The sequence below is a fragment of the Cuculus canorus genome, chromosome 14 (genome assembly GCF_017976375.1).
Source record: "Cuculus canorus isolate bCucCan1 chromosome 14, bCucCan1.pri, whole genome shotgun sequence".
NCBI lineage: Eukaryota > Metazoa > Chordata > Aves > Cuculiformes > Cuculidae > Cuculus > Cuculus canorus.
The window spans coordinates 1725959-1749147 of NC_071414.1; the positions used below are offsets into that span (position 1 = coordinate 1725959).

A 23189-nucleotide genomic window follows, 5' to 3' on the forward strand; every position below is an offset into this window, starting at 1 on the left:
TTTCAAATTCTTGGCTGACAGATCTTTCTCCCGCACTCTTCTGGTGTGGCCAGCAGCTCGTGCCACTTCTGTGCAACAGATTTAGCACCACATGTCCTCACTCCCACTTTGGGCCCAGTTTTTCTCTGCTTTCTTTTCCACGCTGAGCACATCACATCCCTTCTACCCAGAGGGAGGGAGAGGATTCTGCCACTCTACTCCGCTGTCATGAGACCTTACCTGGAGTGCTGCGTTCAGTTCTGGAGTCCTCAGCACAGGAAGGACATGGAGCTGTTGGAGTGAGTCCAGAGGAGACCACAGAGATGATCCAAAGGCTGGAGCACCTCCTATGCAAGGACAGGTTGAGAGGGTTAGGGTTGTTCAGCCTGGAGAAGAGAAGGCTGCTTCCAGTACCTGAAGGACATCTACAGGAAAGCTGGGGAGGGGCTCTGGATCAGGGAGTGTGGGGATAGGATGAGGGGGAATGGTTTTCAGCTGGAAGAGGGGAGAATGAGATGAGATATTGGGAAGAAATGTTTTGCTGCGAGGACAGAGAGGCCCTGGCCCAGGTTGCCCAGAGCAGCGGTGGCTGCCCCGTCCCTGGAGGTCTCCAAGGCCAGGTTGGATGGGGCTTGGAGCCCCTGATCCAGTGGGGGGTGTCCCTGCCCATGGCAGGGGTTGAAACTGGCTGATCTTCGAGGTCCCTTCCAACCCAAACCATTCCGTGATCCTATGAATGTCCCATACAGAGAACACTTTCAGCGGTACGTAAGAAGCTCTGATAGCGCTTTCACATTGTTCTCAGACCATATAATTTCCAAACCTGTTTTCAAGCTGTCTCCTTTTCGAAACCCTCTTGACCTCTCTTCCTTCTGCCCCTAGCATGGCACGACCCCCTTCTCTTTATCTTTTCCTGTACCTTCTGCCACCCGGAGGTACTTCCATATATCTTGCTCCCATCTCAACCCTCCATCTCTTCCCATCAGGAATGCAGCAGCCCTGCCTTGACTACACTCATGCACACAAAAGGTTTGATTCCCCCTCCACAGCCTGGAAGAAAAAGTCTGGCATCCTGGTACATATCACTGGGCAGGAGAACAGAGGAGGGCAGGCGTGTAAGGCTGTGTCAGCCAGGGCTAACGAAGGGGTGAAGCTATTTTGGAAATAGATTAAAAGGACGTAACATGTCAGCAAGTGCAGCTGGGTATGTGAATCATGCCATAGTTTCCCTGACAGATGAGAGAAAAGAACAAACACCAAATAGTAATTGAATCATACAACTGTTTGAGTTGGAAGGGACCTCAAAGCCCATTCAATTTCAACCCCCCTGCCATGGGCAGGGACACCTCCCACTGGATCAGATTGCTCAAAGCCCCATCCAACCTGGCCTGGAACACCTCCAGGGATGGGGCAGCCACCACTGCTCTGGGCAGCCTGGGCCAGGGCCTCCCTACCTTCATCATGAAGGTTTTCTTCCTCAAGTCTAGTGTAAATCTTCCCCCTTCCAATTTAAAGCCATTTCCCCTTGTCCTATCACTACATATGATTGCAGGCACCATTTTTTTTACTTCCTTTATCAGCTCTGGAGTTCCTTGTGGGAAGAAACTCGGGCACAGCCCAGTGAGCAGCACCAACCCTGCCCTGGTCCCTTGCTGGGACAAGCCACTGGACTGCAAGGTGTCCTGTGAAACATCCATCACTCCGATCCCACCAGCCACCTGCAAGGAAAACACAGGACCCCATGACACCCAGGTGGCAGGAACAGTGAAAGGAGCCCAGCGTCTGGGCTCCTTTGCAGAGGCTTTGTGAGCAGCAGCTCACCACCTTTTGTGTCTTGTATCGTGGAAAAGGACAATAAATATTCCATGTCCTGTTCCTCCATGTCTCTCATGTATGGACTAAAGTCCAGAGGCTTTCTTTTTCCTCTGCATACGCTTGCAGGGAGCGTTTTTATGCCTTACAGCTATGATGGGGGGTGGGAAGGCATCCACCTCCCCCTCTCTGGTAGGGAGGGAATGGATTAGGACCCAGACTGCCTGGCAACACCTCACTCCCGGAGGAGGAGGGGGTGGGGATGGCTCTGCCAGGATTTCGGGGCATGTTGTCTACAGCCGTTCACTTCCTCAGAGATCCCAGCTGTTGGGTTATTTGTTGCCGATGATCTCCCCCAGGGTCTTCTCCCCCTCCGCTTGGCCCAGTTGTCTCCTTGCTCCTCTTCAATGATCACCCCAGGTTGCTAATGCCACCCTGCCCTCTAATCTCCCTTTCACTGCCGTGATGGTGCTCAGGACACTAAGGAGATTAGCCAAGCTTCAGCTGCTCGCCCTCCTTAGCAACAGGGATGTCACCATGTGCGGAGGACACACATGTGCCGCCACCACCCCAGTGACAGTGCTGCTCCGGTGCCCTCTCCTGTCCAACCACAGACCCAGAGGAGGTGCCTGAGCCACAGCATAGGCTGAGATGTGCTGGGACCAGGCATTAATAAGACATTATCCTTCCATTCCAGGGAATCTGGGTCACCTGTACCCATCCTTGCCTGCTGTCCCCTCTTTTTTTGTGTGGGAACCTCAGAAGCTTGAAAGCAGGAGATGAGGACACTCACGCAGGAGACGGAGCCCCCTTGCCCCCACCGTGGGCACAGGCTTGTGCACCAACAGCACAGCAGCAGATTTTAAAAGGTAATAATCCCCCCCAATCCTAAATAAACCAGAACATTCCCGCTGCCTCTGCAAAGCCAGGGAGCTCCACGCACAAAGCACTCACCGCACGCCTTTAAGAGGAGCCTCCCGGGGGCTGCTGGCTTCCCTGCGCATCCTCCCTCGGCAGCGGCACTGAAGGGGTTAACGCGGCGTGCACGGGGCTCTCGCAGAGCTCTGTTACCCGGACAACAGCTCCCGAGGAAACCCGGAGCTATAAAATCCCATTAAACATCTGAGAAGCTCCTGGATCCGCAGCCTGCAGAGCCCGCCACCTGCCGGCAGCCCCACATCGCCCACCCCACAGCACCCCACAACCAGGCTGGGGGGAGCGGGGGGCGCCCCATGGCACCCAGCACCCCAGAACCAGGGCTGGGGGGAGCGGGGACCACCCCATGGCACCAGCACCCCAGAACCAGGGCTGGGGGGAGCGGGGGGCGCCCCATGGCACCCAGCACCCCACAACCAGGGATGGGGGAGCAGGGACCACCCCATGGCACCCAGCACCCCAGAACCAGGGATGGGGGGAGCGGGGACCACCCCATGGCACCCAGCACCCCAGAACCAGGGATGGGGGAGCAGGGACCACCCCATGGCACCCAGCACCCCACAACCAGGGATGGGGGGAGCGGGGACCACTCCATGGCACCCAGCACCCCAGAACCAGGGATGGGGGAGCGGGGACCACCCCATGGCACCCAGCACCCCAGAACCATGGCTAGGGGAGCAGGGACCCCACAATAGCACCCCAGTACCACGGTTGGGGGGAGCAAGGATCACCCCGCAGCACTCAGGATCCCAGAGCCACAGCTGGGAGGAGCAGGGAATGATCCATGGCACCAGCACCCCAGAACCAGGGCTGGGGGAAGCAGGGAGAACCCCATGGCACCCAGCATCCCATAACACTCAGCATCACGGCTGGGGGACCAAGGACTGCCCCACTACACCCAGCACCCCAGAAACACGGCTGGGGGAACAGGGACCACACCACCGCACCCAGCACCCCAGAACCATGGCTGAGGGGAGCAGGGAATGCCCCATAGCACCCAGACTCCCAGAACCACAGCTGGGGGGAGCTGGGACCACCCCATGGCACCCAGCATCTCACAACACCCAGCACCATGGCTGGGGGACCAAGGACTGCCCCACAGCACCCAGGACCCTAGAAACACGGCTGGTGGAGCAGTGAATGCCCCATGGCACCCAGAACCCCAGAATCACAGCTGGGGGGAGTGGGGAAAACCACATGGCACCCAACACCCCGGTACCATGGCTGAGGGAGCAGGGACCCCACCACAGCACCCCAGAACCACGGCTGGGGGGAGCAAGGATTATCCCACAGCACTCAGCACCCCAGAACCAGAGCTGGGTGGAGCAGGGAGCACCCTATGGCACCCAGCATTCCACAGCACTCAGCACGACGGCTGGGGGACCAAGGATTGCCCCACAGCACCCAGCACCCCACGGCACCCAGCACCTCAGAACCACAGCTGGGGGGAGCAGAGAGCAGCCACAGCACCCCAGGACCATGACTGGAGGGAGTGGGGAGCACCCCATGGCACCCAGCACCCTAGAACCACAGCTGGGGGGAGCAGGGAGTACTCCACGGCACCCCCAGCATCCTAGAACCATAGCTGGCATGAGCAGGGACCACCCCACAGCACCCAGCACCCCACAGCACCCAGCAGCCTAGAACCATGGCTAGGAAGAGCAGGAAATGCCCCAGAGCACCTAGCACCCCCCAACCACAACTAGGGGGAGGAAGGACCACCCTATAGCACCCAGTACTCCAGAACCACGGCTCGGGGGAGCAGGGAATGCCCCATAGCACCCAGTATCCCAGAACCATGGCTGTGGGGAGCAAGGACTGCCCTACAGCACCCAGTACCCCAGAACCATGGCTGGGTGGAGCAGGGACAAGCCCATGCCACCCAGCACCCCAGAACTACGTCTGGGAGAGCAGGGACCACAGCAGCAAGCCTGGGGCAGGGAATAATAGATAGAGCCCTGTGGGAGAGGTGGGGACAGCACAGGAGTGCATCTTTTCTACCCAACACAAAACTGTTTAGTGGGTTCCAAACCTTGGTTGATGGGATTTCCCAGTGCTGTGCCACCCACATTCATGTCCCCTGAAAGGGGGACATGTCTCAGTACAGCTGTCTCCAGTCCCCATCCTGCTCCCAGCCACCCCATCGTTCGTAGAATGGTTTCAGTTGGAAGGGACCTCAAACTAATTCATTTCCAATCCCCCTGCCATGGGCAGGGACACCTCCCACTGGATGAGGTTGCTCCAAACCCAGTCCAACCTGGCTTTGAACACCTCCAGGGATGGGGCAGCCACCACTGCTCTGGGCAACCTGGGCCAGGGCCTCCCCACCCTCAACGTGAAGGGTTGACATCTTCCCTATTCCAAATTCAAGACATTCTCCCTCATCCTGTCACCCCAAACCCCTGTAAAAAGCCTCTCCTCAGCTTTTCTGGAGCCCCTTTCTGTACTGGAAGCTGCTCTAAGGTTTCTCCAGAGCCTTCTCTTCTCCAGGCTGAACAACACCAACTCTCTCAGCCTGTCCTCATACAGGAGGCGCTCGAGCCCTTGGATCACCTTCGTGGCCTCCTCCGGACCCAAGGGATGCCAGAACCTGGACACAGTGTCCAGGCTTACTATAATACAGCTTATTATACGATATTTAATAATCTATAAGCCAGATATACATAACAACTGTCACACAATAAGGCTCCAGCATCTGGAGGTGACTGTAGGGCTGCGCATCCACAGATATTTGTTGGCTCTTCCCCAGAGCTGTACCCTAAGTTGTTCCCCTGAGCTCCTGGGCTCAGAGGTGCAGATGCTGCAGCTTTTCCCTCTATTTGCAAGTGCTCCTGAGTGGCTTCTGCCCTGGGAAAAAGCCTCTCCACTGCTTGGAGAAGGAAGCACACAAGGAGCAAACAGCACTGCCTTCATCACCATCACTCCCCCAGCATTAAACTCCATCGCTGGGTATGGGAGGAATAACATTCACAGGGACAGCAGAAGCTCTGGAAACTCTGGCATGTGTGGAGTCAGGGGAATCCAAAGGGGCCATGGATGAAAGCTGACACAGAAAGAAAATAGTCTTTTTGAGCTACAATTGCTGGCACAGCTGCTGGCCAGCCCCCCTTCCTAAAACTGAAACACACCAGCAAGGGGATGGAAATCATTAACTTGCTCATTTGCATGATTTAACCATTTCCATCTCTCTCTGCCCCTTGAATAAGCTCGGATTTCTGAAGATTTCCAGCACCTCAATACTGCAGCGCCTGGGGCTCCCCGCAAGCAGCAGGGGGGAACCACTAACAGAGAAGAAAGAGCTCCCTCTCTCCTCCTCCTCAAAGGATTTTAAAAGCAGAATCCATGGGCACATGGCTTTTCGTCAGGAGTCGATGTGCAGGAAAGAAGCCAAAGAGCATGCAGGAGGAACCTGGAGCAGTTTGATGGTCCTTCCAAAGCGCAGAGGCTCTTAAAGCCCACAGCCTCAGAAGGGAATGGGGGGAAAAAAGCCCGAGTCTTGCAAATAAAGCAGTTGGCTGAAAACTACAGGGTGATCTAGGAACGATGGGGAGCTGGGACACAGCCCTGCTCGACACAGAGCATGAATTTAGTGGGCTGGCTAGTTTGGCTGTAGCAACCTGAGCCCTCAGGGTCCCTGGTCTGCAGCCTTATCGGTTCGTGCTCTGGATTGGGACCACCTCGTTAGAGGCAGCGAAGCAGCGGGATGGAGGAAGGGAGGAATGTGAGAGCTTGCAAAGCATCTCACTGCGGGAGTTCAAGCTGCCAGGAGGAGGGGATGCGTTTCAGGAAACTCAAAGAGGCAGGAAATCGAGGGAGAGGGACAGTAATTGAGTCCATATGTTGGAAGTGAGGAATGCATCTGGTAGCAGGGAGCAAGCTGAGGGAGAAGGGCCATGCTGTGGGGACAGCACAGGGCACTCACAGAGTCACGTTAACCTCCTGGATGGAGCTGAAGGCTCAATTCAGACAAAACACAACTGCTGAGAGGGGTCACTTGTGTGGGCTTTCAGGTCTGCACTTGTAGTAGCTGCAGGTCAGCAGGCTTGCAACCTTAAATTCATTAAAGAAAGCAGACAACCGCAGATTCAGAACATGGTTTTGCCATTCATAAGGCAGTGCTGGTGGGAGCTCATGTTCACACCGCTCCCAGAAAGCAGAGCAGCTTTGGTGCAGGTGTATTGGGTGTAGTAGGATTCACTCACCCAGAGGTAAGGGAACAGAAAGGGTGATGAATGACAAATCCGAGTGTGCACAGTCATTGTGAGGACGTCCCACAGAGGCTATCCTGCTGGTTTCGGTGCTCCTGGCTTCAGGCTACAGAGCTGGGAAAGCCCATAAATCTGTTTATGGCCTTTGCCCTTTCCCCCCTATTGAAACATGTGTGCAAAGAAACGTGAAACGTATGTGGAACAGAGGAGCCCAATGCGAGGTTCCTGCACTAACAGAGACAGCATCACGATTCGGGAAGCGAGGAGAAAAGCTCTGACACCAATACCCCCCCAGGCCTCCAAGGGAAACAAGGGAGGAGATGGAGTGCAAGACTACAGCACTGAGTGGCTTTTGTTGTGGGAACTCCTGCAAAACACCTCTCAGGAAAGCCCTCAGGTTTGGGAAGGTTCTCTGTGCCCTGGCAGGTTTTGCACATCATAGAATCAGAGAATGGTTTGGGTTGGAAGGGACCTCAAAGCCCATCCTGTCCCACCCCCTGCCATGGGCAGGAACACCTCCCAACTGGATCAGGGGCTCCAAGCCCCATCTAACCTGGTCTTGAACACCTCCAGGGATAGGGCAGACATCACTGCTCTGGGCAACCTGGGCCAAGGTCTCACCACCTTAATCATGAAGTATTTCTTCCTAATGTCTAATCTAAATCTTCCCCCTCCCAATTTAAAGTCATTTTGCCTTGTTCTATCACTCCATGCCACTCCAAGGGGGGTGGAACTGGATGTGCTTTGAGGTCCCTTCCAATCCAAACCATTCCGTGATGATTCTTTCTGAAAACAAAAGGATACTGTCATTTTTTCCACAAATTTGCCACTCTTCTCTGTGTCAGCTGGAAAAAAAAAAAAAAGACAAAAATAGAGAAGAACATTCCTAAAATACTCGTTTAAAGCAGGAGTGTGGTTTCTACTCTGCAGCTGTCAGCAGGACTCCAGGCATACCCAAATCCGAAAGCCCCTCTGACTTCACTGCCAGAAGCGTGGCTCACCCCCTAGTTAGACCCAGGCAAATCAGCATGGATAATTAACCCAGGAAATATGGTCCTTCCTGCTCCTGTGTGTGCTCAGACCAAAGGCAAAGCTCTCTTGAACCCATGCTTATGTGCATTTCACAGGCAGAAGAGCGAGCTCTGCAGCCTCCATACAAACCAAGCCAGTATCAGGGTTCTGCCCCCTCTTTCTTTCTGGTACGGGAGACACACAACAGGAAAGGTCTGCATGCTTTACTAATGCTTTTGTCTCTAAAATGAGACAAAAAGTTGAATTCTTTGGACCTGTTTAAAAACTGACAGCCGCAGAAAAGGGTGAAAGGACTCCACAAAGTGACCTGCTCAGCTCCAGTGCAGCACAGCAGGATTGGCTCAGCAGCCCACGACAGGGGATGAGATTGTACTGGAGATGGTACTGTACGCTAAAAAGAGGGTTTTAGCTGACTGAAAGTATTAGAGCAGGTAAGGGAGCATGTGGGGGTGCATGGGGGACAGCAGCCAGGAGCTCAGCACAGCTTTCATCCTCTGTTCGAGGGACGGATGCATCTGCAGTCCACATCCTGCTGCTGCCTCTTGTTTTCCTTCCTCCCTGGACACTGACTCAGCACCACCATCAGGACAAAACAATAGGTATTCCTTCCTTCCAGGCATCACATCCTCTTGTTTCATCGATGTTTCTTTTCTTTGCCACCCTGCAGAGTACAGCATGACTGCAGCACTGATAGGAAAAAGGCTTTTACTGTAACACCACAAATAGGGCATCTTTGGGATGCAGCCTCAGGCTTTGCAGCCCCAGCAATGAGCCAAAACTGCCTTTGTGCAGAGCAGCTGAGATTCAAGCCATCTCCAAGCCACAGCAAACATCTCACCTTCATTGGGATCACTTCTGATCCCAGGACTTTGTGTCTTGGAGCTGGGCATGGTCAGGAAAACAGGACTGTATAGAAGGCAATGAAGGTCTAGTCAGCAGGTGTACCCAGTCTATTTTGGGGTCTATTTCTCAGCCACCCATGCGCAGGTGGCTGGTGAATAAACCCAGAGGGTTCCAACCAGCTCCTGAGCTGCCCACAGAGAAGCACTCACCTTGCTGAGAGGCGGTTTCTTGGAGTCCGCAAGCTATCCCAGAGGAATAACCCCTCGCAGACCCACACGTCAGGTCCTGCACTGAGCCCATATGTCAGGTCCTGCATCAAGCCCACTCGCTGCATCAAGCTCAGACCCACTCTACCAAGCAAAAATAAATGACACCTTAGTGCCAGAGGCATCAGGCACGTGAGTAGGTGCAGGATGCACACAGGCATTAGGACTGGCAGGCAGGAATCTTCCTTTGCCATCACCAGCTTCCACCTGTAAGATCACACGCAGACAGCATCAAAGTGATGGCTGCCGTCGTGCAAACCTCAGACCCACCACGTACTTCTTTCCTGCTGCCCTGAGTCAGAGTCCAACACAGCAACAAGCACAGAAATCAGCAGGAGGAGAAGGCAGGAACATATGTTTAAACAGAGGTAAAGAGATGCTTCCTGAGGTGAGCAATGATCGACCAAGTCTCATTGTCATCAAGCACGTCTGTGCCACAGGGCCAGGCATCTCTCTGACACAGCCCACTAGGTGAGACCTTCTGCTTCTTAGACTCCCACACCACTGAATACCCGCAGTTACAGAAAAAACCAACTGTTCGTAACTTGTGCTGCTTCCCAGCTTGTTAGGACAACCAGAACTGTTTTCTGAACAGGTGGGTTCTGTCACCAGAGCAGATCTGCATTCAAGATTCCATACTCGGGCAAGCTATTGGAAGGAGAATCATAGAAACACAGAATGGTTTGGGTAGAAAGAGACCTCAAACCCTATCCAGTTCCACCCCCTGCGACGGGCAGGGACACCTCCCACTGGTTCAGGTTGCTCCAAGCCCCATCCAACCTGGCCTTGAACACCTCCAGGGATGGGGCAGCCACTGCTGCTCTGGTCAGCCTGGACCAGGGCCTCCCCACCCTCACAGGAAAATATTTCTTCCTAAGATCTCACCTCAATTTCCCTTATTTAGAAGGCATCAGACCAAGGGTATGCTGTTAGGGCAGGAATGGGCTTACAAGGTTATCCAGGAGTCATAGAGGAGGAAGGAACTAAGTTCAGGCTGCAGCCACCAGACAGGCTACACACAGCTGGGCACAGGAGGAAACACTTCCAGAAAGAGCATCAGCAAGGGCTGAGTGATGAGGAATCATCACTCTTCCCACAGAGGGTCCTTCTAAGCTTGAAGTACATCTTAGCTGCAAACCTAGTACTCTGATCAATGAACGGGCATTTCTGAGGTATTCCATCCTTCCAGTACTTCTCAAACTTTGTGAAAGTTCCAGCATCAGTAAGAAGATCAGATTTATTTTCCACTCTTCTCTTACTCACTTGAGGTCACTGTCTTAACTCCTAGAGAGCCTGTCCTCCTCCGTGCAGGACCCACCAGGCACAGCTCCTGCTCTCCCCACTCCCCACCTTGCTTTCTGCTTGCCCATTATCCCCCAGCCAGGCTGAACAGGACTAGGAACATGTAACAGTTCTGCTAAGGAGAGGGGTTAGATCTGACAACTTGAAGCCTTCTTGTAGTGAGAAAAGGAAAATAAAAACTCACGATGGGAGTTTCCTACTGACATCACACTGCCAAATCTTTATTTTTATGGAATTAAACATGGCAGGAGAAAATGACTTATTCTGTTGGAGTTTAACCAGATGCTTTTGCATTTCACAAATCAGATTTCTCCTATGTGGACAGCCCAGAGTTGTGTGTCTTAAAAGCCAAGACAACTGAGAACCTCTCAAAACGTTTTGGGAAGACAAACAGGGAGTTCTTAACTCTTCTTTTTCTCTCCTGCCTCTAAACAAAAGCAGGAGGTTGGGGGTGGATGTGTGAAGACATGAAGCCAAGCTTTATGAAAGCTTCTACACAGGGGACAAGAATGGAGAATATCAATTTTCTCTAACACTTATGTAAGGATGGATATTGTTTGGACCTTAAATATCCATCAAGTCCAAAATTCATTCATCCAGAACCTGCCCACATCCAGGTGAGACAATAAACCTGCCTTCTCTACAGATGAGAGTCAGTGCATTTGGAAACTTAGGTAATAAATCTGGTACTGATGAAGCAGTTCAAACAGAATTTCTGCTGTCCAAGCAGGTTAAGGACACAGTAGTCTTTTTTATTTTTGTCCTGCAAATTAACCCCTGAATTTAAATTCATCACTGGCAGCTCATAAGGATGCTACAAAGCATTCTCAGGAAGGAGGAGGAGGAAGAAAAGGAGCCTACAGAAATAAACTCCCCGTTGTAAGACAGGGTTTGTAGCAGACAGACCAGGCAGAAAAGACTTTCCAGTGTTATTGCCCTTGAAAACTCACAAAACGAGACCCAAGACCACCCTGAGCCCACACAGTGCCCTAACCTGTACCCCTCTGAAGCCTCTCCCTTATCTCCCTTAAATTAGCCCAGCTCTGTTGTGCTGCAGTGGGAAGCAATTAGAATAGAATAGTTAATTACCACTGACAGGAGAACTGATCTGCCTTTTCCTGCCCTGTTTTGTCCTGTAACTTCTAACCAGGGCCCCCTTTAACCAGGGCAGACAATAATAGGAGCCAGGGTCATTAAAGCAGCCACTAAACATCACCCAGTGATGGGCAGCACTGATCTTAACGGGCAATTAGCGCTGCGACATCTGCACCTAATCAAAGCCTGCTCCTATCAACACTTTCAGCCTAAGGAGTGACAGTGGGAGACGAGCAAGAGTCGAAGAGTTACTGTAAGAAAAGGATTTGGGGGACTCCTGCTGCACTGGATAAAGTGCTTCTTCAGGGAGACTCCTGCTGCTTCTCATAGAATCCTGGAATGGTTTGGGTTGGAAGGAACCTTAAGGCCCATCCAGTACCCATCCCCTGCCATGGGCAGGGACACCTCCCACTGGATCAGAGGCTCCAAGCCCCATCCAACCTGACCTCGAACTCCTCCAGGGATGGGGCAGCCACCACAGCTCTGGGCACCCTGTTCCAGGGCCTCCCCACCCTCACAGCAAAACATTTCTCCCTAAGATCTCATCTCAATCTCCCCTCTTCCAGATGAAAACTGCCCCCCCCCCCCCAATCCTATCCCTGCACTCTGTGATAAAGAGCCTCTCCCCAGCTTTCCCGGAGCCCCTTTCAGTACCCTCTCTGGAAGCACGAATGGTCCTTCCTGCACTCCTGGGAGTCACACAAAGGATCTCGGAAAGATTTTGCACCCTGTCCTGCAGCTGCACCTGCCTCTGCCAGCTCCACACCATGAGAAGGACATCTAAGGCACCTCCACTGTTTGGATGCACCAAACTCCCTGCTTTATCACAGACTGGGAAAGCAGGGGGGTCTGCACCCATCCCAGGGTGACCATGCAAGCCAAGACACCCCTTCCAGCCACACGCCAACTGTGGGGAGGGGGAGAAGCAGCACAGAAACTCAGTCCTAACCAGTTCTGCTGGGTGCTCGCCCTTCAACACTTTGGCCAAAGGGCTGCAGGAGCCCATAGCACCCCAGCACCGTCCCCCACCCCAGAGCAGCATGCTGCCCAGTAACAAGGCAGGGGAGGACGAGCATCCCCCGTTCAGAGCTGACCTATGGCTGCGCTGCTCCCCCGTGCCTCCGCCCGCAGATGCGCTGACGCCCTGGGCCAGCGCGGCTGCTGCCGGCACGGAATCGCTGACCTATTTTCATATCTGTGGGTATGCACAAGATCACAAACAAAGGGTGCTTTGGCTTAGGATATTTAAAGGAAAAGATACTTATCTAACTCCCCCCAGAAACCACAGTGGCTCCTATGATGTTTATCGTCTGCCTGAAAAGCATCTTTGAGCACGGCTGTGGGAAGGGAAAAATAAAGTACGAAGAGTCAAAGCAAAACAAAAACCTCCTTTAAGCTGCAAAATCACATTTCTAGGAATGCAACAAAAAAAAAAAAAAAAAAAAAAAAAGGATCTTAGAGTTTGAGAATAAACTCGGCCCAGGACTGGATTAGCACAAGAGCAACCAGAACTCACCTAAAAATATCCATAAAGTGGAGGAACTGAGCAGTCCTGCAGGAATGCCCCCCACCTCCCTGTCACTGATGGATGAGCTGCTTGTGCTTAAAGTCTGAACAGACTTTAAACAAGTCAGCTTTCCCAAGGAGTTTTGTTCAAGATTGCTGATGGACTTGGACGAAACAGTGAAGTCTTTAATCCGGACCTCAGGTAGGTTTTGGAGCTGGCAGCTTCAGCCGGTTTGAATGCATTTATGCCAGCTCTGTGCACACAGCTCTGGGGGTGAGGACCTAGCAATTTGTTTCTCAGGCAGTGGAACAATAGATGCCACAAAAGAAAACCCTTAAACTGCTCTCCTTAGTCTGAAAAACACCCCAAACCAACCCAGGAGCCCTCCACAAAACTGTCTCCTGCCAACTGCCTCCCATGGAGGGGTGAGATGTGCTGTGCTTAGAGCAAGGGCTCGCAAAGAGGCAGCGACCAGGACCGGACCACAGAGTCCACCTCTGAGTCCACAGCATCCTTTTTGGTTGGTGCAGTGGAGTTTGCTCTTGGAGAAGCCTCCAGCAGTTTGGTTTGTTGTATTGCTTCATATCCTGGATTGGGCAATGCCTGCTAACCCCTAAGCTGCACAACACGGAGGATGCAGTCATGAATAACACAATAAATGATTACTACAAATAGAGACTCTGACAATAGTTACTCAATATCAGATGCCGGCAGCTCTCCTGGGGCTCTCCACACAGCTGGGAGAGGTGCTGCTGCCAGGAGGAGTTGGTAACAAACCTGGGGCAACAACCACCCCCACAATGTGCATGGGCAGGAAGCAAAAAAAGAGCAAGAATAGATCTCAGTGTCCTGAACAATGAAAACAGGAAAATCCTTCTCGGGGGAGCCTGGACAAGCAGCTCTGTTGGGAAACCTTAGCTCCATCCTGCTTCCAGGCAGTCTGTGGGGTCTGCTCAGCCTCCTCGGGAGCTGGGGGTTAAAAAAAGCAATGTTGGAGCTCGAGCATCCTGTGACAGGGAGGGTGAGAGGGGGCTGGCAGGAGCAGGGGGCTCCAAGCAGGATTTCATCTGAAACATCATCTCTCTCTCTGGAGAAACCCTCTTCCCCAATTCTGGCAACCCCTCCCCAAGAGCCCCTTGCTTTGCATCCCTCTGGGTACGAGTTGGGGCTCGCTGACTGCCCGCATCCCAGCCCTGGCGCCGAGAAAGCTTTCACCAAGCATCCTGCTTCCCCCTATCCTTCCCCCCCTTTGCAGATCCTTTTATTTTCTGCGTCAGAAACATAAAATGGAGACTGCAGGGGAGGAAACCACTTGGCCTAAAATGGCTGAGGGAGAAGAAGGATTTGCACAGTGGTGCATGAGCACCCTCTGCTGCTAGATGAGCTGCTCGGGGTTCTGGGGGGGGGGCACCGATGAGCTGCTCTCCAGCCCTGCTCCAGCCCCACAGAGACTCCAACCAGCCCTTACAGAGTCATTTAAATTGTCTTTATAGCCAAAATATCTGCTTAAGAACCTTCAGCATCCTTGTCACCTCCTGAGCTCTCTTGATTGCCGCTCCCCACTCTATTTATATTCTGCCTTTCCTCACTGTTACATTCAAATCCTTAGGAAAAGGATAGTTTTTTGCATTAAAACCAGCGTGTTTCAACAATTAATCAACAATTAATGCCACCCCCCCCCCCATATTTACCTATTTTTCCAGGTTTGAGGAAAACCCACCAAATTTCATCTATACTTAAATTCCATATCAGGAATTTTAAAATTCAGGAATTTAAATGTCCCCAAAGCCCAGTGTGCCCTCTCGTCGGGAAACATCCAGGCCCAGGGATAGAGAACGGGCTGAAGAGAGACATTCGGGGAGAACCAGCACCTGCCTGAACTAAGATGAGCAGATCCTGTTCCTAGGAAGGGTCCAGGGACCAAAAGGCACAGGCAAAATCAGCACAAGGATACTTGGCAGGCCACCCCCCTGAGCATCCAACTTTCAAGCCAGGGGTACATCAGCACAGGGCCAAATCCAGCTTGAATTGCCCTGTGGATCTTGCAGGAAGTTTTCCCAGCATCAGTTGAAAAGGGCCAAAAAGCATCACTCAGCTATGAGATGAAAAACACAAACAGATCCAAGTCTTCAAGTCCTTTTCAGCAGCTTAACTGCTGAGGAGGATTGGGGAAGAAAAGTAAGGAGCTTTAAAGAAATGAAAGGAAAAGACAGACAGAGAGAAAGCACTTCTATAGGTGACACCAGGTAATATTTGAGCAGTAAAGGACTAAACTCAGCCAGAAGCAGGATGCCCAGTACACGTTCTCGCACCAGAGCTGAACCCATGCAGCCTGGCAAACACCGGTTCTGGGGTTCCAGCACTCAAAAAGCCACACACACAAAGTCCCCCTGGGTACAAAACCGACTACAAAAAACACCCATAAGGGCTTTTTTGGGGAGAGAACAGTCCTTTTTGTGGGATCAGGGTGATCACAGCTGGAGCTCTGTGGTGGCAATCCAGCCACAGCACCAGACAGAGCGTGGGGCACCTGCAATGGGACACACAGGGAGGCTCGATTTTATTATTATTACTGCTGCAGCTGCCAGCAGTCTGGGCATGTGCCCCTGCACGGCAGGAGACAAGGAGGCTAGGCTGGCACTGGGGCAGCAGGGAGCTCAGCAGGCTGGAGCTGGGGGCAGAGCAGCGGGATCAGCATCACAGGGAGCTGATGAGAGGGCATTTTTGCAGCTTTGCTGCATAGGAAAAGATGAAGATCTTGGAACATCTTATCCCATGAGCAATGGGAGACTGAAAAAAGTGCAAAATGTAGCTTTGAGGCTCCTGAACAGGGGTGCATTCCCAGCACAGCCTGAGTGACTCAGACTGGGAGTGCTGGGAGAGCACAAGCAAGGCATCGGGTGGCTGCCAGCCTGGCGGGATGATTCCATGGGACAGGAGTGATGGAGACTGGCAGAGCTCTGGACAGTGCTGGGCAGCCTCCTGAGCCTGTGATGCCAGCAGGGAAGGGGGTTTGGGGGGTGCAGGACCAGAAGAGCATTATGGCAGCACAACAGCAACAGCTCAGAGCACGGGGCAGGAATGGGGTGCACTGGAGAGATGGGCAGGGGGGTGCCATGACACAGGGATGCAGAGAAGGGCTTGCACAATGCTCCTGAGCTCCCTGTTTCATGGAATAGCACAATCACTGCTAATCACTGCTCCTGCTCTCAATCTGCCTGAGATCTGAGCCCCCAAAAGGGTGGTGATGCTGGCTGGGGGGGTTAAGGGCTGTTTCTGTGTGCCAGGACAGGGGTTTTCTTCCTGCAACCCCTCCATTCCCCCCAGCAGCAGATGGAGACCCCCTCCCAATTGTGGCCTTGTCACAGGCAGAAAATAGAAAGACAAATCACCCAAAGAAGGCTGTCTGGCAGGACAAAGGCTCCTTGACATGAGAGCTGAGCTGTTTTTTTCCAGGTTCAAAGCGGGGCCGGAGGAAGGGGGGCACAGCAGAAGGAAGGGGGGGTCAATGGCGCAGGGAAGGATGCGCGCGCAGCCAGTTCTTCCTTTCTTTGTCTGGAAAAGGAGGTCAAGGGGAGGGAGAGGGGGGATGCGGGGGGGATGCAGGGGAGGATGCAGGGATGCGTCAGCCCTTACGTCACAAAGCAGCTGATCCCTTCTCCCAATCCCAATCCTCTGATCTCATCCCCAGGCACGGAGCCAACATGGCTCAACTGCGCTCATCTGGCGTACGGAAACGGCACTGCAAGGGACCTGGGAATTTAACACACAGCAAGGGGGGCACAGAGAAACCCCCTGGTTTTCAAAGCCAGGAGTGCCCCAAAACTTCCACGAGACTAAAAAATCCCTAGTGCATCCCTGGCCCCAACCTGGGGTTCATCCAGGGGCCTCTCGGAGCTCAAATTGCATTTAAAATTACTGCCCAGCGCTGAAGCCCCCGTGTGAATGTGATGGGTGAGGGTGGTGGGCACTACAGGCACAGTCCTGGCTCCCAGTGCCTCCTAGTAAATGCCACACATCTGCATGCACCCTACCAGTAATATTCCAAGTGCTTCTTGCAGTGGCAAAACTCTGGGACAGGCAGGAGGCTGCACCCCAGAGCTGGGCTTATCCATCACCCACAGCACCTCTAAAAGTGAGTCCCAGCCCTGACAGGGACAGCTGTGGCTCCTCACTCCCAGGAGAAGCCCTGGGTCACAGCCTGACCTCACTCCCACTTACTTTTCTACACATCCTCTGCTAGAAACACCACCTCCACCCGGAAAACACCTGCCCCAGGATGTCAGCTGCAGCTGAACCAGGCTGGGCACCCCAAGGATGGCCCTGAAACAGCAGGAAAAAGGGCTGCTTGCCCCAAAGCGTAAGGAAAGGTCAGCCCAAGGCCTACGAGCAACACCATTGCTTGTTGGGAGATGGAAACATCAACTGCTACAATACAGGGCTGCACTACAGAAAGTATGTGAGATGATTTGGGTTCTTCTCTCCAGACACTGATAAACACAGGTGGGAAAGAGCAGGCATGTCTAAACACCTCCCAGGCCAGCCTGCGCTGTATCTGTACTTATAGATTCCATAAGTGGTGATGAGGAGTGACTCCAAGTTCTAGAAACTCCAGGGAACTGGCTCAAACCACTCTCCCAGGGCACAATACAGGGAGCAGGTATCCCTCGTACTCTGCAGAGGTAAAGACACAAAATCCAGGGAGGAAGTTTTCCAAACAGGTTCTGCCTTCCTTGAAAAGCAAATGAACCCTCAGTTTCCCACCAGCACTGTCCCAGAGCCACACAAAGTTCTCTGATGCTCTTAGTGTGGGGCCCCAACACCACTCCAGGAGAAAGGAGGAGGCAGGAGGAAGGAGATGGTTAGGAGGTAATGGCCACCAGCCCCAACAGGGGAAGTCCTGACTTGATACAAGGAAAGTTATTTTCACAAGGGTGGTTAAACACCCAAGAACGCCCAGCTATGTCTGGAGAGCTGGGGGAATTTCTTTTCCTGGAGAGACTCACAAACAGGAATACAGAAGGCCCTGAAGAATCTCCAGCTTTCAGGTTAGCCCTGCTTGGATCAGGATGGATGGACTCGAGACCTCTAGACCCTCTGAATCAAAATCGTTCTGCTGTGCTGGAAGGACACCTGGGAAGTTCCCCGAACCATTCTCCCCAGCAGGCACTTCTGAAACAGGATTTACCAGCTCCCAGATTTGTGGACAGACTCTAAGAACATCCCTGAGCAACAGAGAGAAGTTTCTGTCCCTGTTCAGGGCTGCTTCTCAGCCGACGCCGGCACAACATGCATGGGTGCTTGAGGAAGAGAGGTTACAGCTGGGGACACTGGAAAGGGGAAAGGGAGGGGGTACCTGGCAGAAGAGACCAGAGACCCTGCAGCAAGAGCACTGGGGGCGAGAAGAAGTGACGCCTGCCAATAGCTTGGAAATCTGAGGCTCTGTGAAGAGAAACTTTGGGATAGGTCCACACAAGATGTTCAGAGCTCTGACCCTTCACCAGGAGCATGAAGTCCCACTGTCTGCAATGGTATCTTATGTTTCCACGTGCTAGGAGGTAAATACCTCTCTGGATCTGGCCTTCTGGAGCTAAGGAGCCACCGATTTTCAGCAAAAGGTCTGGATCTTACCATATGGATAAGGAATGGGCTGGATAGTGGCACCCAAAGAGTTACAGTCAATGGCTCAGTGTCCAAATGGAAACCAGTAATGAGTGGTGTCACATAAGGGTCTGTTCTGGGAGGAGTAATTTAACAAATCATAACTGATGACATAAACAGGGGGATCAAGTACACGCTCAGGAATTTTGCAGACAACACCAAGCAGTGTGGTGCAGTTGACGCACTGGAGGGAAGGGGTGCAGCCAGGGGGACCTGGACAGGCTGGAGAGGTGGGGCAGTGTGAACCTCGTGAGGTTCTACAAGGCCAAGCGCAAGGTCCTGCACCTGGATCACGGCAATTCCCAGTTGCAATACAGACTGGGATAAAGGGATTGAGAGAAGCCCTGAGAAGGACTTGGTGGTACTGGAGAGTGACAAATGGGACAGGAGCTTGCAATGTGCACTTGCTGCCCAGGAAGCCAAGCATATCCTGGGCTGTATCGTATACAGTGTGGCCAGTAGGGCAAGGGAGGTGGTTCTGTCCCCTTGCTCCATGAGATCCCCCTGGAGCCCTGTGTCCAGCTTTGGAGTCCCCAGCACAGGACAGACATAGATCGGGTAGAGCAAGGTCAGAGGAGGCCACAGAAATGGTCTGAGAGCTGGGACAGCTCTGCTATAGAGAGACGATGTGAGAGCTGGAGTTGTTCAGCCTGAAGAAGAGAATGCTCTGGGAAGACCTTACTGAAGCATTTCAATACTTAAAGGGGACTCATAAGAGAGATAGAGAAAGACTTTCTACTGGTGCCTGTTGTGACAAGACAAGGGTCAAGGGATTTAAACTGCAAGAAGGGAGGTGTAGGTTGGACAGAAGGAAATAATTCCTTACTGTGAGGGTGGGGAGGCCCTGGCCCAGGTTGCCCAGAGCAGTGGTGGCTGCCCCATCCCTGGAGGTGTTCAAGGCCAGGCTGGATGGAGCTTGGAGCAATCTGATCCAGTGGGAGGTGTCCCTGCCTATGGCAGGGGGTTGGAACTGGATGGGCTTTGAGGTCCCTTCCAACACAAACCATTCAATAAAAAACAAGTGAGCAAAGCTGTATCAGGCTGTGCATGGTGCCAAGCAGCCACCTCTGCCAGGCAGCTCACTCTTAACTGTCAGGACAGGTCATCAAGGAGAAGTGAGAGGGATGGCGCAGAAAGAAAGCACAAAGTACGGTATCCACACTCAAGAGGGTGCAAGGCATGGACAGCAGAGCCATGAGCAGCACACCATGCTGTGCAGTCTCCTGCCACCACCATCAACCCTGCTACGGTAGACCTGGCCTTACCTTGTAAGACTGCTTGTGAGTCACACCAAGACATCATGCAGCCACGGCCTAGCCAGGAGATCCCTCCCTCCTGTCATTGCCAGAGGACTGCATCATCTGGAAAGGCCTCCTGGTCTTCATGAGATCTACCTAAGGATTGCCAGCTGACACAGGAGAGACACTTAGTTAACTAAGTCAAATGATGAAGACCTTCCAGTCCACCAGAGCCTTCAGAGGTGGCAGAGGAAAGCACATGCTAGCGTGCTATAAGCCAGGCCTCCTTCATGGTTTCTGGTGCTTCTTCAAGCACTTCAAGTCCCTGTGTACTCTGCCCTGCCCTGTCTGCAGCCAAAGGCAAAGATGAAATCACTTCTTTCCACAGAAATGTGACTTTTCTATAGACTATGGAAAGCAGCACCATGAAACCCCTCAGGCAGGGTGATACGAGGAGATGTGACACAAGAGAAGAGTGGAGCCTACTGGTGTGAAAGAACAAAGTGTGAAGTGGCCTTTAAAATTTAGGTCCTACCTTGGTCCAGCACAGTCTTTGCAGTTGTGCAGCTGGCTGAGAACCTTTGGAGATGAATCCCATGGAAGAAGCCAAGGTGCACAGGCTCCCCTGAATCCGAAGCCAAGGGTAGAACAGGGAATACCCATTTCTGGTGGAAGTGGTAGGATGCCAGAACGACCTGGGAGCAGAGGAGCTGGTGGGACATATCCAGAAGCAGTCTTTGGTAGTGGATGTGTGGTGATGGCTGGATGTTCTCTGCAATGTCTGGAAGTGAAGCTGCAGGCAGGGAGGAGGACCCTGAAGCCATTACTTTCTCGCTGCCTTCAAGCTCTTCTTTCAGACTCTCCATCTGAAGCAGAAACCAGAACATGCCGGAGGTCAGTTCATGCTCAAAGCAAGTGAGTACCACCCTAATGCATGTCCCAAATGACCAGGCCCATCTCAAATTCCCATCCTTCCCCTCATGAGATGCCGCAAACTTCTCTTGCCAATGAAAAATGAGTGGAAGGCAGGCACGTAGCAGGTGACCTGCACGATGATTTGGGGGCTTAAAGTCCTCCACCATGAGGGGAAAAGATGCATTCCTGCAGCAGGGCAAGCTTGGAAGAGCTCTAGCAAGCAAGCTACAGCAGGAAGCACAGCAATGAAGGGGTCTGCTCCCAACCGAAAAGTCTCTAATGGGGGCTATGGACTGTGGCACGGAAAGAAAATCCCAGTTCTCAAATGCTGGATTCAGGTTTGGGCTCCTCACTACAAGAAACGAATTCGGGGGCAGAAGTGCATCTGGAGAATGGAACGGAGATGGGGAATGGGCTGGAGCCCCAGGGTTCTGGAAGCAGCTGAGGGACCTGGGGCTGTTTAGTCTGGAGAAGAGAAGGCTGAGAGGAGACCTCATCACTCTCTGCAGCTTCTGGAAAGGAGGTTGTGCTGAGGTGGGTGGCTGGGCTCTCCTCCCAGGTGATAGGATGAGGGGAAATGGCCTCAATTTATGCCAGGGGAGGATTAGATTGGATATTGGGAAAAATTTCTTCATTGGCAGAGTGGTGAAGCCCTGGCAGAAGCTGCCTGGGGCAGTGGTGGAGTGTCCATCCCTGGAAGGATTTAAAAGCAGCTAAGAATATGCTTAGCAACTTCTTGGGAGAGTCTCTGAATCCAGGGAAAAGTCAAGACACTCCAGGGTCAGTGCCACTCAAGCCAGGTGACTCCAGTGGAGAGCTGGGAACAGGTTCTTCAACTTTCAGGCCACTCATCATTGCTTCTCCTCCTTCCAGTGTCACCTCTTTATAGGCCAGGACAGAACATTTTTAAGAGGACTGGACTACCTCCCATACGAGGACAGGGTGAGAGAGTTGGGGTTGTTCATCCTGGAGAAGAGAAGGCTGTGGGGAGACCTTAGAGCAGCTTCCAGTACTGAAAGGGGCTCCAAGGAAGCTGGGGAGGGGCTTTTTATCAGGGAGTGCAGGGATGGGATGAGAGGAATGGTTTCCAGCTGCAAGAGGGGAGATTGAGATGAGATCTGGGGAAGAAATATTTTGCTATGAGGGTGGGGAGGCTCTGGCCCAGGTTGCCCAGAGCGGTGGTGGCTGCCCCATCCCTGGAGGGGTTCCAGGCCAGGTTGGATGGGGCTCTGAGCACCCTGATCCAGTGGGGGGTGTCCCTGCCCATGTCAGGGTGTTGGAAATGGATGGGCTTTAAGGTATCTCCCAACCCAAAACATTCCATGATTCTGATTCTGTGACAAGGTGTGTGGCCTCCTGTAACCCAACCCCAACTCATCAGCCCGCGTCTCGGTCCCAGAAGGACCTCCTCACTCAGATGGGAGACTTTGCTTGCCAGCTCCTGCTTCTCTGCAGTCGTTTACCTCTTCACCTCCAGCATCTCCTCCTCACCACACGCATCTAGTAGTTTCTCCTCAAAGTCCATTTCCATCTTCTTCATTTCTATGTGCAGCTCTTCCACACAGTCAATTCCAAGTCCTGCTGCAGAGGCAACAAACATATGGTCTGAGCAGGGACATGTAAGGAGTTTGTCTATATAGGGATGGAGGAGCTTCCTTGTTTGTCCTAAAAACCTTTCCAAACCTCGACCACCCATCCCTCAGTCACAGAACCAGGAATGAAGGTTCCTGCCTCTGCCTAATCCAAGGGCTGAAAACCTCCTAATGGTTCATCTCCAACTTGGCAGTGATGCCTTCAAGCTTCCCAAGTGCACACATCCACTGTGAAACACAGGCCCCGACACCTTACCTGCTGGAAAGGGTTCCCTGTCCATTGGGCACAGTCTGGAGGCAGCAGCTTGTGCTGCAGTGATGGGGATTCCATTTTTCAACTCCACCCTATCCCAGGTTCAATCATTTCCTACCAGACAGAAACCACAGGGGACTCTGCTTCCAGGTTCAAGAGGGAACAGAGCCCCACGCTCACAGCTCAAACCTTGTTTCCCCTCACTGCAACAGCTACAACCTGTGGGTTTGTTTAAATGGAGATGTAAACATGCACTCTTCCTTATCAGGAAGATCAAGCACAACGTGTCTGCTGGAATCAATCAGGCAGGAGTGAGCGGCAGCACTTGGCAGTCCAGCACCAGGCAGAACAGGCTTTAGTTCGATCCCTGTTACGTATCGGTTACCCAGACACATTGGCCCAAACGAGTCTTCTCCAGTTCCAACACTCCGGTTTCAGTTGTCTCCATCTTGGTTTCATCAATCAAGTTATCTAAAAAGAAGAGGAAATCCAATTGAGACGAGCACTGCTGTAAGCACGCTCCCCTTGTCCTCCTCCAACACATCCCACA

General features: G+C 52.7%; 1 protein-coding gene across 14 annotated transcripts in view; it reads right to left on the reverse strand.

Annotated features, from left to right (window-relative positions):
* Positions 1-23189, reverse strand: part of LOC128853643 (uncharacterized) — a 33669-nt gene that overhangs the window by 8718 nt on the left and 1762 nt on the right. For 5 of the 14 annotated variants that reach the window (XR_008452262.1, XR_008452271.1, XR_008452268.1 and 2 more), the window contains exons 4-9: positions 22208-23110; positions 20415-20745; positions 9020-9160; positions 8806-8873; positions 2746-7780; positions 220-326 (exon numbers count right to left, since the gene is read on the reverse strand). Coding sequence is in view for 1 of the 14 variants with exons in the window: in XM_054079828.1 (XP_053935803.1) it covers positions 220-326; positions 2746-2892; positions 20415-20745; positions 22286-22294 (594 nt within the window). In the remaining 13 variants the exon portion in view is untranslated. Of the gene's footprint in view, positions 1-219; positions 327-2745; positions 7781-8805; positions 8874-9019; positions 9161-19906; positions 20050-20414; positions 20746-22199; positions 23111-23189 lie in introns of all 14 variants that reach the window. The other 9 variants (XR_008452273.1, XR_008452272.1, XR_008452267.1 and 6 more) reach the window with 8 other exon arrangements.